Source organism: Tupaia chinensis, unplaced genomic scaffold (genome assembly GCF_000334495.1).
Source record: "Tupaia chinensis unplaced genomic scaffold, TupChi_1.0 Scaffold000532_1, whole genome shotgun sequence".
Classification (NCBI taxonomy): Eukaryota; Metazoa; Chordata; class Mammalia; order Scandentia; family Tupaiidae; genus Tupaia; species Tupaia belangeri.
This window is the reverse complement of record NW_006160045.1, coordinates 3,260,653-3,279,107: the sequence shown is the minus strand read 5'-3', so window position 1 is coordinate 3,279,107 and position 18,455 is coordinate 3,260,653. Positions and strand designations below refer to the sequence as shown.

The 18,455-nt window shown below is 36.0% G+C and overlaps 1 protein-coding gene across 6 annotated transcripts in view; it reads left to right on the top strand.

Moving 5' to 3' along the window:
• AKT3 (AKT serine/threonine kinase 3) overlaps nucleotides 1-18,455 on the top strand; it is a 335,945-nt gene that overhangs the window by 205,654 nt on the left and 111,836 nt on the right. For all 6 annotated transcript variants that reach the window (XM_006157219.3, XM_014591111.2, XM_006157223.3 and 3 more), the window contains 2 exons: nucleotides 7,885-7,950; nucleotides 9,224-9,292. In XM_006157219.3, coding sequence (XP_006157281.1) covers nucleotides 7,885-7,950; nucleotides 9,224-9,292 — 135 coding nt within the window. The remainder of the gene's footprint in view (nucleotides 1-7,884; nucleotides 7,951-9,223; nucleotides 9,293-18,455) is intronic.

Below are 18,455 nucleotides of genomic sequence, written 5' to 3'. Positions count from 1 at the left end.
CCCGGGGGGGATGGCCACGCTGCAATCCCTTCTCTATTCTCTTCTTGGGATCTTGGGCACGCACGCAAATGCACCCTGCGTGAGTTTTAAGCCACTGGTTCCGGGACGCGAACCGCGACTTTAAAAAGTAAGGTCTTTCTACTTAATTTCTTTATACTTAAGAGAAATGAAAAAATTTTTGCCTGTGCAAAACTCATGTATCAATCTCCATAGCAGCATTATTTTTTTTTTTTTCGGAGAGATTTTCGCTATAGGGTGCATGCGCTCGCCAGACCGAGACAGAGAGACAGAAAGCGAGAAATCACCCCCCAGGGGGATGGTCACACCGCAATCCCTTCTCCTCCATTCTCCTCTCGGGATCTTGGGCACGCACGCACACGCGCCCGGCACGAGTTTTAAGCCACCAGGTCCGGGATGCGAACCGCAGTCAACTACGTGGGAGTCCAGCGACATAGCCATTATGCTAACTGCTGGTTCCCCAAATCCGTCTTCTGATACTTACTGTAGCAGGGATCCTTAAGACCATTCTCAGGTTCTAATTAAGGACTCAAAAGACTCAGAAAAGCCGATATACAAATCTTTATAGTTTATCACAATGAAATGGTACAGATTAAATATTTAGCAAAGGGAAAAACTACATGGGTCAAAGTCCAGGTGAAGCCAAGTGCAAACTTTCAGTGTCCTCTCCAAGTGGAGTTGCACCTAGTCCACAATATGTAGCAAAACTTGCAAAGTGTTGCTGTCAACCAGAGAATCTCACCTGAGCCTTGATGTCAGGGATTATTGAAGGTCAGTCACATCGGCAAACAGCACCTGTATGACCTCCCTAAGCTGCTCAGATTCTAGCCCACCAGAGCAGATTCAGCACACTACATTCATTTGTCTTGTTAGCAGAAACTCTCTTTACAGACTGATACTTTGTGGCTCAAGGTTTCTGGCACACAAAACTACTGGTATGAGCAGAATATTTCAAGGGCTCAGAGATTATTTCCCAGGAGCCTTACCAAAGACCAATCCTTAATACTGGCATGTTTTGGAAATTTTCAGGATTTGGGCAATCCAGGCCTGCTGCGTTATCCTTTTCCCATACATCCACTAAAATAACAACCCAGTGCTTTGCCTTGCCCACTGGCATCTCTATCTCCATGGACTCTTAAGTTATTACTTGCAGCACTAACCAGAAGCTCTTAACATCATCTAGTAGCTTGTTTGATCCATTGTTCTAGATTATCTCGAATCCTTGTATTAAACATTGTGTCAGTTATTATAGTTTATGGTAGGAAGCAAATAAAGTTTTTATCTTCTCTGCCTTTATCAGCTGTTATTGCACTATTGTGGATATGATTTCATTGGTTTGTGTTTTGTAGTTGCTTCTTACAGTGTATGAAACTGCAGTCATTCTTCAACAATATCTTCTCAGGTTATCATATTTTGAAAAGACCTTGAGGGTGGATAATACCTAGCACATTCTTTGAATAGCCAGGGGTCTAGCATAGCTGGTATAGAGCAGAATAGTGTAGGATTGTTTAGGTACTTGCTATAGTGTAAGGATACTGGTTTTTACTCTAAATGAAGTGGAAGCCATTGAAAATTTTTGAGCAGTGTGGTAACATAATCTGATTTTCATTTTAATAATATCGCTTTGGCTTGCAGTGTTGTAAATAGATTGTGGGTTGGAAGCAGTTAGGAGTTAATTGCAATAATCTAGATAATTGATGATAGTGGGTTGCACCAGGGAAGCAGCAGTGGAGGTGGTAAAACATAATCAGACCCTGGGTGTTTTGACGAAGAGCCAGCAGGATTGCCTGACAGATCGAATGTAGGGTTTGAGAGAAAGGACTTGATCATTTGCAAGGTTCTGGCCTGAACAACTGAAAATACGGTGTTGCCATTTACTACAATAGGAGTGATTGTGAGAAAAACAAACTTTCTGAGGGCAGATTAAAAATTAGGATTTGGATATGTTAAATCTGATATTTGTTAGATACCCAAGTTTAAGTCATCTATTAGACATCCATGTTGAATTGACATTTCTTGAGTTTAGGAAAGAAGTCTAGGTTTGAAGTATAAATTTGCAAGTCCATCAGCATGTATAGTGTACCACGAGCTATAGTCTTAACGAATTCCCTGAGGGAGAGAGTGTGCCCAGGGAAGAGAAGTGATCTGAGGACTGAGCCTGAAGGCACATCTAGCCTAAGGTTTCAGAGAAAAGGAATCAGGAAGAGACCAAGAAAACACAACCACTGAGGAGGAGGAAATTAAGATATTATGCTGTCCTAGAAACCAAGAGAAGAACATGTTTTCAGGATGGGAGGGATTGATCAAGATTGTTAAATGTTCTTCATGGCTTCTCTTCTCATTTTTTTTTTATTTTTTGGAGAGGTTTTTGCTATAGGGCGCGTGTGCTCGCCAGAAAGACAGAGAGAGAGAGACAGAAAGTGAGAAATCACCCCCCAGGGGGGATGGCCTCGCCACAGTCCCTTCTCCTCCATCTTCCTCTTGGGATCTTGGGCATGCACGCACACGCACCCGGCGTGAGTTTAAGCCACCAGACCCGAGACTTGAACTGTGGTCGACTACATGGGAGTCCAATGACATAGCCATTACGCTTACTGCTGGTCCCATGGCTTCTCTTCTGACCTGAAGGTAAGATTATGTTTCGAAAGTGTGAGTCAGTAAGGTTGAGATGAAGAGAGGCAACTTAAAGAAAGGCTTATGGACTTGAAAGTCAGGGTAGATGTGGGCTCCAATCCCAGTTTAGTAGCTTAACTAGGTAGGTAACCTGGCGAGATTAGTGTATATGTTTTAGCATATGTACCAGGCATGGAAGGAGACTTGAGAAAAATGGAAAGAACCATCCTGAGAAATGGAAGAGCAACTTCAGCAGGGAGGGGCGAAATAAACCTCAGAAGACTCTGCCGAGACAGGAGGCAGGATTATAGTTGTGCCAGTCCATATGTTTATGTGACTTTTTTTAAAAAAGATGTGTAATATAGAAGTGAGAGAGAAATTAACTTGTCCTAATATTGAGGGTTAAAGAGGGCAGAAGGAAAGAGAAAACGTAGTGAAGGGCAGTACAGACAAGCAGCCCATGGTACAGTCTGAGAAAGGCTAGAGTCCAGCATGACTGTATTATGATGGAAGTCAAAGGAGTTCATGTCATCTTCCATCCAAGTCATGATTGGAACTGGAGCGTCAACAACAAAATCTCAAACCAAATAGTTGGGAAAGCTGGTACAGTGTTCATAGATAACAGAGAAATCAAGCTGAAAAATCACAAGGAAAAGAAATCAAGGAACAGTGAGAAGACAGTCTGACCACTGCAGATTAGGAGAAGTGGTAGAAGTTAGCCTCTGGGCCAGTGCTTAAGTTTTCTAGGAGGAGAAAGTTAGAACCCCCAATTTAGAGCTTGACATGTCTGACCTTGCTCCTCCGAAGGAAATAGGAAGTATAGATTGTTAAGATATGACTTGTGGAGACAGTGAAAAAGTGAATAATGATCACTGGTGGTCATTGTGGTTTAATTAAAAATAAATGTGTTGAGGTAACATTTCTTTGTCCTCTTCCTCCTGTTTCCCCCACCCACTCCAACTCCTCCTTGAGGTCTCATTAATTGCTCTGGATGGATGAAGGACATGCTTTAGATGTATGTGTCTTGATTTCCTCCAGCTCCTCAAAGAATCAGTCACTATAATGTTGTGCTCAAGGTGGAGAACATAATGTAAACAGAGTAAAAGTTAAAAAAAGTAAAAGTAAAAAAAGTAAAAGTAAAAAAAGTAAAAGTAAAAGTTGAGTAGATACTAAGCTGTTTGGAATGGGAGGCAGTCTGGTGAAGTGGAGATGATCAATAATGTTGGACATAGTCGTAGGGTCAATATTGACTTTTTTCACTGCATCTTGAGCAGTTTCACTTCTGTGAACCCCAGTTTACCCATATAAAATGGGAATAATAATACCTAACTTGCTGACTTGGTAGATTAAAGGCGATGACGATCTTGGTGTCCTAGATAATGAAGTAGAGATGCTCTTTTTCTCCCTCCTTTTTGCTGTCTTCTACTCCTTGTTCCCCTTAAAAAAACCTAATTACAACAAAACGAGTGAGTAAGAGAAATGAAGGGAGAATTTTAATCATGTGTAGTGGAGCATGTGTGATAAATTGGAGAAGATAGAGATTATGAGAAGTTAAGATTATTATTCTGCTTCATGTCCTCAAGAATTAAAATCCTATTCCCTGTAAAGCTTCTTCCTGTGAAAGATGTTGGATTTAAACATTCATTATTATTATTATTATTTTACCATGGATGAATGTATGTGAATTTGTATCTCAAAAGCTTTTTCATGAAAACATTTTTATACTTGTGTTGTTTACCCAAGCATTTCTAATGAAGACATTTATCGAATGGCTTTTTAAAAAGCATCCAATTGTTTTAGCCACTAAGTTTTATCACTGTTATTTTTAACTTTTTGTTTTGACATGTTGCTTTTAACTGTAATTAAAAATTATTGGCATCCGTGTTTACTTTTTAGCTTGTGCATACCTTATCTTCATAGCAGAAACTAATTAGTATGTGAACTATACTACTATTAAATTTGCATTAGTGGGAAAAATTTTTTATCAGATGCAAAGTATGGTAAAGGTATATAATATATGAAAGAGATACATGGTATTAATTCCAGTTCCATTCTTATAACAAAGAAATACTGTCTTAGCCTTTGTGTCTATACATCTTTACTTGGTTCCTTCAGTGTAGTTATATGGTTTATGGAATTTGAAAAGAAAAAGGTCTTCTCTCATGAAATTTACTAAGTGATTTAGAAAAGTATTATATGTGCTGATCCTCTTTTAACAAAATAGAATGAAATATGCTGCAGAAATATTTTTCAAAGCTCTAGAACATTTTTTCTGATGCCAAATTACTTGTCATTCCTTAGTCTTCCTCAATTTACAGACTCAAATTACTTAATATACCATAACAGGTAAATATTATCTCTTCTGTGTATCTCTTTCTGAATACCTATCAAGAAAGATTTTTTTCTTCAGACTAGACTCATAGCTTAGTGGTTGGGGGAACCAGATCGACTGTGGTTGGAATCCCAGCCCTAGTAGCTTGAAAGACACTCTGAGCATATATGTACATGTGTGCCCAAAATTTTGATAGGATGGAGAAATGGAGAAATGGGTGATTTCCCCTCTCTCCCTCCCTCCCTCTCTCTCTCTTCTCTGTCAAGTTTACATACCCTCTGACAATCGAAAATATATTCTTTTTGATTCACCCTCATGTTACAGGCATTTAACTTTTAAATTATTAGTGTTGGGACCAGCTGGCGTAATGGTTACATTGCCGAACTCCGACATAGTTAACTATGGTTCAGGACTTGGCGGCTTAAAACTCATGCCAGGTGCTTGTGCATGTGTGCCTAAAATCCTGTGAGGAGAATGGAGAAGAAGGGATTGCAGTGTGGCCACCTGCCCTGCCCCCCGGAGTGATTTCTTGCTTTCTGTCTCTCTCCAGCGAGTGTATGCACTCTACAGCAAAAATCTCTCTGTTAAAAAAAAAAAATACTGTTAATTTTATATTTTGAAAATATCTCAAGACTACCCCCTTTTTCTGCTGCTGTTCCCACCATACTAGTCCAAGCCGTCTTCATTTTTCTGTTGAAGTGCTGTAATAATCTCCTAAATGATCCCTCCTACTTTTTATATACTTAGTCTCAGAGGAGCATAAGTAAACTTTAAAAACACAAATAAAATTGTGCACCCTGAATTCCCACATCACTGCATTACCCAGTTTACATTCTTCCATAGCACTGCTTTTACTTTACCACCCCATTTGCATCAGGTGTATAACCTGAGTTTTTTTCCCTTAATACCTACTTGTTTGTTTTCTGTATGAATGAAATAATTTATTTTTTATTAAATATTTTAGATCTGCCCTGTCCTTAACATTTAGTAAGTGTACATAGTAGGGATTTTGTTCTTAAAATAAATGAATTTATTTTTGTATATCGTGAAATAACCACTTGCACAATGCATAATTGTGTATTTCATACTCCCTAATGGAGGAAACGTCAAAAACTTTATGGATAAAATAGAATTAAAATACACGGTTATTCTGGAACAAAAATTTTTAAAATCAATGTATAGTGTTTTTTTATTTTTTTGGAGAGATTTTCACTGTAGGGCGCGTGCGCTCGCCAGACAGACAGAGAGAGACATAGAGACAGAAAGCGAGAAATCACCCCCCAGGGGGGATGGTCACGCCACAATCCCTTCTCCTCCATTCTCCTCTCGGGATCTTGGGCACGCATGCACACGCGCCCGGCGTGAGTTTTAAGCCACCGGGTCCAGGACACGAACCGTGGTCGACTACGTGGGAGTCCAGTGACATAGCCATTACGCTAACTGCTGGTTCCCGTGTTTTCATAATACACATTTTCCTTCCTTTTCAAAGACCCCTTGTATGATGCTCATTAATAGCAGTATTCCCTCTCTACTTTGTTTTTGTTTGTTGGTTGGTTTGTTTTTCCATTAAGAATGAAACTTCCAAGATACTAGGGACTTTTTTCTGTTTTGTTCAATATCCTGTCTCCAATGTATAGAATGATACCTAGAATACATTCATTGGCGGGAAGAGTGGGTGAATGAATTATCGAATAAACAAACTCCCATATACCCGACACCTTGACATTCATTTCTGTAATAAACAGTTCAACAAACTTGTATTAAGTGTCTGCTATATACCAACCGTTATGCTGGGCACTATGGGTATAGAAATCAATGCATTATAGTTTCATTTCTGCTTCTGATTTATTTTATATTAAAGGGTTTGCTATTATAATTAATTTAGGAATTATGGTATGATTTGGTTTGATAGTGACTTTTAGATAGTTTGAGCACTCAATTCTAGCTCCTATCAAATAATTAAGACTGTACAGTTACATGCTTACTTTTGCTTCACTGCTTTTAAGTATAATTTTCTATTTTTGATTTCCTGATATGGTAAGAAATTGATCCAGCAAGGGCTTTGTTTAGAATCTTGCCAGAAGAAAGAACAGAGATGCTATGTTAGTATCAGCAGCTATCTTTTCCTTTGTCCTAAGGATGATGTTACTTTTCAAATATGAAAAATCCTTTTCTAGTTCTCCATTCGTTGAAGAAAATCTCTCCTACTTAGCTTTTGATGTCAAGATGAGGTTTATGTACAAAATTAGGGAAATACATTCTTCTATGTATTTTTGGTTTGAAATAGGCCCACATGTTAAAACTGTTGCCTAGAGTAAGGGGGTTGTGACCTTTTTAAAAAGAAGCACTCTAAAAAGCCACAAGCAAAAGACTTTGATATAGTTTCTACTTTGTTCCTTTCTATGTCTAACATGTATAGTATCTGCTCAAAACCTAGAATTTAAGCTCAGTAAGAGAAAGTTCTGTATCTTGTGATATAGAATTAAATTGTGTACGTGTAGTCTAACATATATAATATCTGCCCAAAAAGCAGAATTTAAGCTCAATAAGAGAAAATTCTGTATCTTGTGATATAGAATCAAATTGTATATGTGTAGTCTCTGTTCTTGTTTTCACTGATTTTTCTTTTAAGAGACTTAGAGACCCTATGATCTTTACTGAAATATATTGTTTTTATTCCTATGAATAAAACTTATTACAAACATAGAAATATTAATTACCTCATTTTGAAATATTTTGATAAGACTTTTTTTTTTTCCTCCTGGTAAATAGGAAGCTGATCAGTAGAAGAAGCATGCCACTCTTTTAAATTCTTGTATATCTCTGGATGTAACCTCTTCTGATTTTAGAGAAATAGTGAAATTTTTATCATATCAGTATTAAGAATATACATATTAAAAGTTTGTCTTTTCCTTTTGTAGGATGAAGTGGCACACACTCTAACTGAAAGCAGAGTATTAAAGAACACTAGACATCCTTTTTTAACAGTAAGTGAATAGAGGACAGATGTTATAATATTTAAATATAAGAAATTTTGTTATAGAAACTAATGTATGAAAAATAACATGCTAAATAACATTAATTTAGGTATGCCATTTTCTTTGTGGAAAGATTATAAGTCCCATTTCTTTGAAATAGTTGGAATGTATAGGTTTATAGTATGTATACATTTATAGTTTATAAGCCCTACCATTATATATTCATTACCTTTTTGAAAATGTTTTGTCCTGTGAATCTCATTGCCATTAAAAAAACAAGTAGATCACCTGTGACATTTTAAGAAGACCGCTTAGAAAATGATTGAGTTAAAGCTTCTTACTATTAAATATAAAGATTGTGTATTTCTTTTGTTTATTGAATTCTGAAAAACATTTAGATGGTCAGACAGCATTGTCTTCAGGTATGAAAGATAGAAAGCTTGATATATTTTGTAAAGTTAGACTTCTTTTAGGAATAGAGTACTTTTAGAAATACAGGAATACTGAATAAATTAGGAATATTTTTATTAAAGTATAAGCCGTAACTTATATAACATAGTTAGAGTAAAACAAACTTTTTTTTGCCCTTAGATTCCTTGTAATAGAGGAATAATTTGCAGAGTTCTTCTGAAGTTCTAATGAAAAATTTTAAGATTAAGAAAGATACTTTGAAAACTAGAGTTTTAAAATTTTTGGATTACTAAATAAACATTTTCATAGTTTTCACAAGATAACAAGACTTGCCTTTGTTACATTGCTGTGTTTATTGTCCAGTGTAATAAGAAAACACTTTGATACCTTTTTATAAGCTACATGAACCAACTCTGTTGGCGTGGGTTGTGTTATACACCCACTATGCAAAAAGTGATTTGGGAACTATAAACCTGAATACAATCACTATAACTGTTCCTACAGAACTTCCACTACAGTAAGTTGGAGCCATTCTTTTAGATCACATGGTTGTGAACTTTGGGAACCAATACAGTTTCAAATAGATGGATAGTAAATTGAGACAGATTCGTTGCCAGTCCTAAGTTTGCTTTTACTTAAAATTTTAGCTTTAATTTTCCCTCAGCAATACTTATTGCTGAGCTAAACAAAATTTATATTTTTCATAAGTTCCTTCTTAATCACTCTTAAGGAGTAAATCAACTTGTCAGGAACAATAATAGTTAATTTCATCAAGCATGCTTACTATTTCTAAGAGTTCTGTTTTTTTGTTACTATTATAATTATAAGAATGTAGGATTATAATATAACATTTTTTCTTTTTCATTTCAAGTCCTTGAAATATTCCTTCCAGACAAAAGACCGTTTGTGTTTTGTGATGGAATATGTTAATGGGGGAGAGGTGAGTAAAGAAGTAAATCCAGCATTTACATAGTAGTATTTTCATTATTTTAAAAAATGTTATTTAACATACAAGTTATAATATAGCTGTTCTCTATTTCTTGATAGAAATTTCTTTTTTTCTCATTATTTTTTATTAATTAATTTTTCTTTTTTTAACATTAATACACTATGCATCATTACAGTATACAAAATGAATTTTCCATCCAAAATACACTGTCTGCTGGCTCAATCAAGCACATCAACATACATGTTATCAACAAAAAATTTTTCATTTCTTACGTCTTGTACATTTTGCTTTATTTATTTATTTATTTTTTGCCATCCTCGATTCCCTATCCCTAACCCTCTGCCATGTCCCACCCTCCTCCCATTGTCTCTGGTATCCATGGTTGCTTTCTATGCCTTTCCCCATCCCCATTTAATTGATTTGCTAATGAACTTAGTTTGTCTAAATATTTGCAATAGCAAGCACAGTTGATACATACATACACAAGAACCCATGTCTGACTTTAGGCATAAACCTCAGTGAGTAGAATGAACATACTATAAAATAGTACCTAGCTGGGGCTATATAGCTTACTGTGGTCATCAAATACACAGTTTTTTCTTTAAATTTTGGTAACAGTTTTAGTATTTCTTTTTCTGAAAAAACTTTTTTTAAAATTTACATTCACATACTAAATGTGATTTCCCCTCTAGAGTAAACTAATGCTTAATCATGCATGTTGTCATCCATGAAATTCCATTACTACTTTCATATATATTTTTTTTGTTAAAGCCTAGAAACAGGTTAGTATTCTGTTCAAATAGTCGGAACATGAATCTATTGATAGCTGAAGACAGGACAAAAGTCCTTAAAACCAGACAACAAAGCTTAGAAGAAAAGCAGCAATATTTTAGTCAAGTCGTAGAATACTGTTTCATCAGTTCAGTCTCATGTACTTAATCTTTCTTCTGTATCTGTTGAGGTTCGATGTTCCAGATTGAAATCTGGGATGTAATACTCAACTCCAGCTTTTGGCCCTACAATTAAGTTGCCCATTTTCTTAGTTTCTGAACTCTTATTTCTGTGTGTCTGCATTTAATTTTACTGACATAGCACTCCCTTAAGAACTTCTTGGAGATCCGGTCTGGTGCTGGTAAATTCTTTCAGGTTTTGTTTATCTGGGAAAGTTCGTGTCTTTTCTTCCCAAATGAACGATAACCTTGCTGGGTACAGAATTCTCGGTTGAAATTGCTTTTCCCTTAATACTTTGAATACATTTTCCCATTCTCTCCTCGCTCTCATTGTTTCCGATGAGAGGTCTGCCGTTAGTCTGATGGGATACCCTTTGTAGGTAACTTGCCTTTTTTCTCTTGCCAGTCTTAGTATCTTGTCTTTGTCTGTGGTTTTGGTCAATCTGGCTATAATGTGTCTTGGAGAAGATCTTCTTGGGTTGATTCTATTTGGGGTCCTCTGTATTTCTTGGGACTGAATCTTTGAGTGCCTCTCCAGGTTTGGAAAATTTTCTTGTAAGATTTCATGGAATAGATTATCAATGCCCTTATGAGTCTCTTCACCTTCTGGGATGCCTATTATCCGGATGTTTGGACGTTTGATGGTATCTAGTACTTCTCGCATATTATTCTCAAATTTTTGGGCCATTTTCTCAGTCTTCGTGGTGGATTTTTCTAGGCCAACCATTTTCTCTTCTACATTAGAGATTCTATTTTCTGTATGATCTAGTCTGCTTTTAATACTTTCAAGGGAGATTTTGACTTCTTGTATTATAGCCTTCATCTCTAACAGTTCCATCTGATTCTTTTGTAAAGTGTGAAATTCCTCTTTTAGATCTTGCATAAATTTCCTCACCTCCTGGAACTCTTCAACTCCTTTCTCCTTCCTCTTCAGCAGTTCCTTGTCTCTCTTCTCTTCCATCTCTGTTAGCTTTGCCATTATGAATGTTCTGAATTCTTTATCAGACATTTCCATGAATTCCATTGAACTGCTTGTGGATGAAGAGGAGCTATCCTTTTCCCTTGTGGGAGAGGTATTTTCCTGCTTCCCCATATTTCTTGTGGTCCTGCAGCGATTTCTAGTCATCTGGTGGATGGTCGGTTTCTTTCCAAACTTGGAAGTTCAGTCACGTGAGTTTTGTATGCTGGAGGCCCAGTTTTCAGTGGGGCATCTTCCTTTCTCCCAAAATGGCTAGATCGCAGGAGCCATGGAGCTGTCTGTCTCTTGAAGAAGGCCTTTTTCTGTTCCCTTCTGCCTCTCTATGCGAGTTTTGTATGCTGGAGGCCCAGTTATCAGTGGGACATCTTCCTTTCTCCCAAAATGGCTAGATCACAGGAGCCATGGAGCTGTCTTTCTCTTGATAGAAATTTCTATAGCTCTTTCTGCTATAGAGTAGATGGGAGCTGAATAATTTTGAATGAAATGTAATGGTTATATTTATATAACTACTTTATATATTTGAAAGCACAGTCATATTCTTATTATTTTTTAAGTGTAAACATATTTACAAGTATGACTTTTGAAATCATTTTATTAAATTTTGTAAAACAGAAACATACAATTTACTACATTTTTACAAATTTCTTTCTCAAGCAGACTTTGTGAGAAACTTATAAAACGTTATTTTATCTATTGGGTCATCAGAAAAAAGTCATGATGCATTTTTTCATAGGAAAACATAGACAAAACACATCATGACTTTTCTGACAACCCAGTATTTTTAACTTAACTGAACAACAGTCTTTAGACACTTTGTGTTCATTTTCCTTATCTCTTACATAGTTGTTAGAGTAACCCTGATGATATATGAGATCATGTGGTTTTGAAGAAAAATTTAGTCATTTTAGCAGTTCATTTAGCTTATTCTTTTTTTTATCCTTTTTTCTCCTTGTTATTGATCAAAATCAATGTGATAGAAAAATTTAATTTATAAGAATAGTTAACTATGTTACACTCTGGGCCTTCTGACAGTTATTTAATAAGGGCTTATATGTCACAGATTTTAAAATATTCTTACTTTCCAAAATAAAGCAAATATCATCTGTAGAATATTTTCTCCTATAGAATTAACTGATCTGTAGGAATTACTTCATTATAAAACTTCATTCATTTGGTGAATACATTTGGAGGACCTAGGCAGTGTTATTGTATCAAAATATATTAGGAAGGAGTTTAAAGTTCCTCTGATAAGAAAAGATACAGTTTGAGGTCTAGTGAAAGACCTAAGTGCCTATAAATTTGAAAGAGAAACCCTTCTGAATGATCTAGCATTTGGGGTAGTGATCTTTATGAGATTTCAATAAGGGAACTGATTTAAGATGTTTCAGTCAGAGATGTTTGTGTGAGCAGAATTCCTGGTTGGTGAACATAGGGCAAGAAGAACTTTGAATAGTTACATATTAATAATCCAGGTATACAGAACGAGGCCACCTGAGCTGAGATAGCTGAAAAACCATGAAGAATGTCATGGAACTGTAGGGTACATTTAATGACATGTGTGAAAACAAAGGGCGAGTCAACTGTGATATTTGATTAGAATCAGGGATAATTAGAAGATATGTTACGAAGGTAAGTTATAAGGACACGTTGAAGGTAAGATTATAATATTGGTTTTGCAGAGTTTTTACTTGGGCGCAGATAGTGGTTCAGTGATAAAACACATTCACTTCAGAGCAGTCCCACATGGAAAGGTTTACAGTTCAAGTCCAGAGCCAGAGACCTCCCTGTGTATGTGGGTATGTGCTTGCTCATGATCCAGGACTAACTGAAGGCTGGAGATAGATCACGGTTCCAGGATCCTATTGGTGGTGCTATTCTCTGTCTTTCTCAGGAAAGAAATAAAAATTTAGAAAAGGTCAGCCCTGTTGTGCAGTGGTTAAGTGCTGTGTATGAAGAGCTGAATTCCACATGGCTGACTTCAGTTCAAATCCCAGTCCCAGTCCCTTGAAAAACATGCTGGGCATATGCGCAGGTGTATTCAAAATCCTGATGGAATAGAGAAATGGGGGGAAAAACTTGTCATTCTAACACACCTGATTGGGGGAGTACTTTGTCTGTCTCTCCCCCTTACCCGTCCCCCCAAGTTCACGTGTCCTCTAGCAATAATTTTTTTTTAACTTAAAAAAAAAAGTTTTGCCTAAGCTTCCAAGAAAATATGTACAGTCATATTGTGTGTAAAAAATGTTTTGGTCAGTGATGGACCATATATATGACAGTGGTCTCTTAAGATTATGCCATGTAACCTAGGTGTACAGCAGTTTATACTGTCTAGGATTGTTAAAGTGCAATCTGTGATGTTTACAGAATGATGAATTTGCCTAGTGGTTCATTTCTTAGAATGTTATCTCTGTTGTTAAATGATGTATAGCTGTATGTGGAAATACTACAGAGTAAATAGGGGTTAGATCTATGGATACAGATTTGGAAGCCATTCTCATCAAGGTTATAATTTATGGAGATGGAAATGAAATTAATGTAACCTCTTTGTAAGTATTTATCAAAATTTAAAATGTACATATTTTTCAGACTTCATGTTTTCACTTTTAGCATTTTATTCTACAGCATACAAATATACCATTGAATGATACATATGAATAAATATGTTCACTGCAGTATTGTGGTTCCTTAAGTGAGCATTCAGTAAAAATACTCAAATAAGTTGTGTTATATACATGCACTGGAATCTCTATGTCCATTTAAATAAATGAGGCAGCCCAGTATGGGCTAATGCAGAAGTGAAAAAAGTAAGGTGTGGATTATCAAACATGCTATCATTGTGTTAAAAGAAAGTAAGACTAGAGCTGGCTCCATGGTCTGATCATTAAGGCATCTGAATCCTGCATGGCTACCTGTGCAGTTTTAATCCTGGACCCAGTGGTTTAAGAAACACACATGTGCATGCATGCCCAAAGTCTGAAAAGGAGGGAGAGTGGAAAGAGAAGGGGTTGGGGCATGACCATTCCCTATGGATGAGTGGTTTCTCTCAAAAAAAAAAAAAAAAATAAAGAAAGAAAGAAAGAAAGAAAGAAAGAAAGTCTATATATGTGTATATTTATACTTGTTTATGCCTTAAATATCTCTAAAACTAATGCACTGTATAGTGTTCCTCACCTTTGGGAAGATAAGTGGGAGGAGGGAGGGGAGAAAGACTGATATTTTACTTATGCATTCTTTTGAAACTTTTGCATTCGTGCCACACACATATATTAGCTCTTTAGTTATTGACAATAGGCAGATGGATGACCAGAGAAGAAAATAATATACAGAAAATTATAAACTATAGATAAAAGATGGGGAAAATGCTCTGAAATGTCTCTTTTAAAAAAAAAATACAATATCATGTAGTTATGTCTACTGTAACACTAGATTGTTTTATAATTACTTAACTTCTTTCTGTAGTTTAAATAGTGATCTGTCCCCCAGAGATTCATATTTTGAAATTTAGTTACTAGTGTAATAGTTTTGGGAGGTGGTGAGACCTTTAAGAGGGTAGATCCAGTGGGTGCTATTTGGTTCATGGAGGCATCGTCCTCATGAATGGATTAATACTCACAAAACGGAGTGAGTTCAAGCTCTTGTGAGAAGGGATTAGTTCCTGCAGGAGTGGGTTGTTATAAAAGGAAGATGACTGCCTACAGCCCCCCCCACCCCACCCCAGGATTCTCTGCATGTACCTGCTGTCTTCTCCAATTCTGTTGGCCATATTGTGATGTAGCACCAGAAACTAGCCTGATACCAGCCCCAACATCTTTGAACCTTGCGGGACCCAGAATCATGAGTGAGTTTATAGTCTCATGGAGAAGATAAAGTGCAAAAATTATACTAAGTGTGAAGTGATAATAATCCCTTGTATCAGAAGTACAGTTGAAGGGCTGCAGGATTTCAAAGGACAGAAAGGAGATTTCTGAGTATGGATGAAGGAAAACTTCTCAAAGGGAGCAAGCTGGCACCTGCACTTTCATTCTAAACTGATTTTTCTTATGAGATTAATTCATTGATGATTGTTGAAAAGATTTTACACACAAGAGCAGATTTTCTGACTAGCCAGATGGTTTTCTTTTTACATTATTTCTCTTGTTTGGTATATCTCCCCCCCCCCTTAATTTCTATTTTGGGATTGGGCTACAAATAGGACTAAATTATTTAATATTTTGAAGCAAGTGAATTGATTCTGTAAATGATATGTAATTTTAAAGTACATGGTTAATAATTATAGCATTACCATATATAGAAAGAGATAAATAAAAAATTATTTAGAAATTTTAGTAAAAATAGAATTTTTGTATATGTAATCTCTCAGTTTTCTCTTATGTATTATCAATGTACCTTAAAATAGTTCTTGTAACATAATGAGATAATTTCAATTCTAGACGTAATTGTTAGGGAAGAAATCTATATTCACCATATCCTTATAGTGACATATTTAACTTTGGTATTGCCAAAATCCAAGGCCTTAGAATTAATTTAAAATGATCTTTTTCTTTAAGAAGATGAGTATCCACCTAAGAACATATATTTTATATTTTATAGTGTCATTATTGCTGTGATAATAGTGGTTGTTATGGGATGCAGAGAATGGGCACTTGAACCATCTAAAAAGAAGAGAGAAAATGAAGGCAGAGAATGCCAGAGTAGGAAACACTTCTTAAAGTGGTTACTAAACTAAGACTTGAGGATAACTAAGTTATGTCAGCAAGGATAGAAAAGATGGTGTTCCTACACAGAGTAGAATGTGTAGAAAGCGTAGGAGCGTGTGAGTACCTCTACCCTGCTTGTCCCTGCTGTAGTGCTGTATGGATGATGATGCGAGTCGTCCTGCAGAGGAAAGCCAGAAGAGTCTGAACAGCTCAGGGCTATGCTAGGACAGATCTTCTCATCCTAGCATTAAGATTTATCTGAAAGCAATGGGGCATCATGGAAAATTTCCTTGAGGAAGTGTTTGGAAAGAATACTTAGCAGCAGTACAAAAGCTTGAATTAAAGAGGAGAAAAGGTGAACTCAGGGAAAATACTTGAGAGACTCTTGCAGTTAGGAGGTTTTAAATAATTAGATTATAAACATGATAAAATCATTTAATTGAAGCAGTATTTTTTGAAAGAATTAAATTCTAGTGATATGTGAATACTACAATAGCTAGGATTTAATGACTCTAGAGAGAAATATACAGGTTTCTATTTTTTGCTTGGAGAACTGTATGGACATTGGGCTAGTCATAAAAACAGGAAACATGGGGGAAAATCATCCTGTATTTGAGATGCCTATTAGGGATATCAAGGAAGTAGGAATGGAAGGTCAGACCCATAAGTAGGCCTCATCAGTAATGCTGTTACCAAGGAAGTGAGGAAGTGTCCAATATGAGAAGGTATGTAGAGTCAGAATATCAGGGGCAGAGAATGGTGCCTGGAAATACCACACTAAGACTTGGTACTTAGAGGAGCCTAAGGATGGTTCTGTATAGGAGGAACCAGACAAGAGAAGCCTAAGAGGTTAAGAAAAATACACTGAGTATAACAGAGTCTATTAAATCTTCTAAGATAAAGACTGAGAACTACCCATGATGTGACATCCTGTTGTTTTTAAGCAGAGATTCTTACCTTTTTTGGGTTGGTGCAAGATATATACCTTGGCCATGGTAGAGAAAGTTCAGAGGTTGGTTTCGAGCCCAGTATAACAGGGTTATGAAAGTAAGTTCACAACTTCTGTGAACAGTAAGTCAGCATAGGTAGAACCAGTTGTGAAATCTCTAACAGTATGACCAATCACCCTGTTGCTAATTTACCTAAGTTACTCTTTCTATAGATTAGGTATTACTAAATTTTCATGAGAAGCAGAAAAATCCCCTGGCAGGGGGGATAAACTGTAAACTAAGGTCTTGTTCTTAAATTCAGTTTAGGAATTCTCCACTTAGAACTCTTCCCCCAAATCTTATTCAGAAATTTCTTTCTTTTGGGCTAATAAGTTTGAATCTCTATGCATTTCTCACAAGGCTGAAATTTCATAGAGGTCAAGAGATTCATTAAATGGGTAAAGGAAAATTGTCATGTAGAAGTGTTATTTTCTGATAAATCCTTCACATCCCTCTATATTCCTTATGTAGTTACTAACGAAACTAGCAATTTCAGTTATTTACTATTCTTGTCTGTACTTAGCTTATTATACACATTAAATTTATTTGATAAAATTTATTTTATTTTTTGTGTATGACTTTCACTTTTATGCCATACTTGAGATCCTCTTATACTTATTCAGATTTCTCATTATTTGGCTGGCATTTCATCTTCAGTGAACTAAAATCATCTCATTTGAAATTCACATAAGACAGAAGTGCCGGCAGTCAGCATTCTACTTCTACTTACTAATTTATGAAGGTGTGATTTTGGGTGATTTTAAAATTAAAAATATCATTTCATATTCCTAGTGATGATGTTTAGAATTTTACTAAGTCTATAGATGTATCACTGTCTTTATTGTCAAGTCTAACAGGCTAATTTCTTTGCTAACTATTTTGTTATTAATACGCAGATTATATCAGAATTCTGTTGCTTTCACCTAGAACTTTTTCAAAAATTCCCAAGCCAAGAAAGATGTATCAATCACAGTATTCATGTTAGCATCTACAGTTCAAAGCAAAATGAAATTGCAAGTATTTTTAGTATATAATTTTATATTATTTCAAGGCCAGTTTCCTAAAATGAATAATTAAGCTGGTATCTCATAGCATCTAAAGACTTCTCTGTCCTCAACATTCTACTTTAAAGTCTAGATTTCAGAGGAGTTAACTGAAATTGAAGGAACTAACTAGGCATTTCTCTGTTTCCATCATATTCCTCTCCTTATAGTTAGGGTACAGTATGGGGACTTAAGGGTAGTCAGACATTTTCTGTACAGTTTGGTTCTATAAAATGAAAGTTGATTTCCCTTGGAGTAAGCATTTTAAGAAGGTAAAAGCAAGCAATATATGTACAGTTGGATACCCTGAGGAGAAAAACAGAAAAGTGATATAATATTTAAATACCAAAAATTATAATTCAGAAACACAGTATGTGATCTCTTTGAGTTCTATTTTTTCATATACCATAACATTTTTAAATCACCCTCCGGGGGGATGGCCATGCTGCAATCCCTTCGCTTTCCTCCTCTCGGGATTTTGAGTACACACACACGT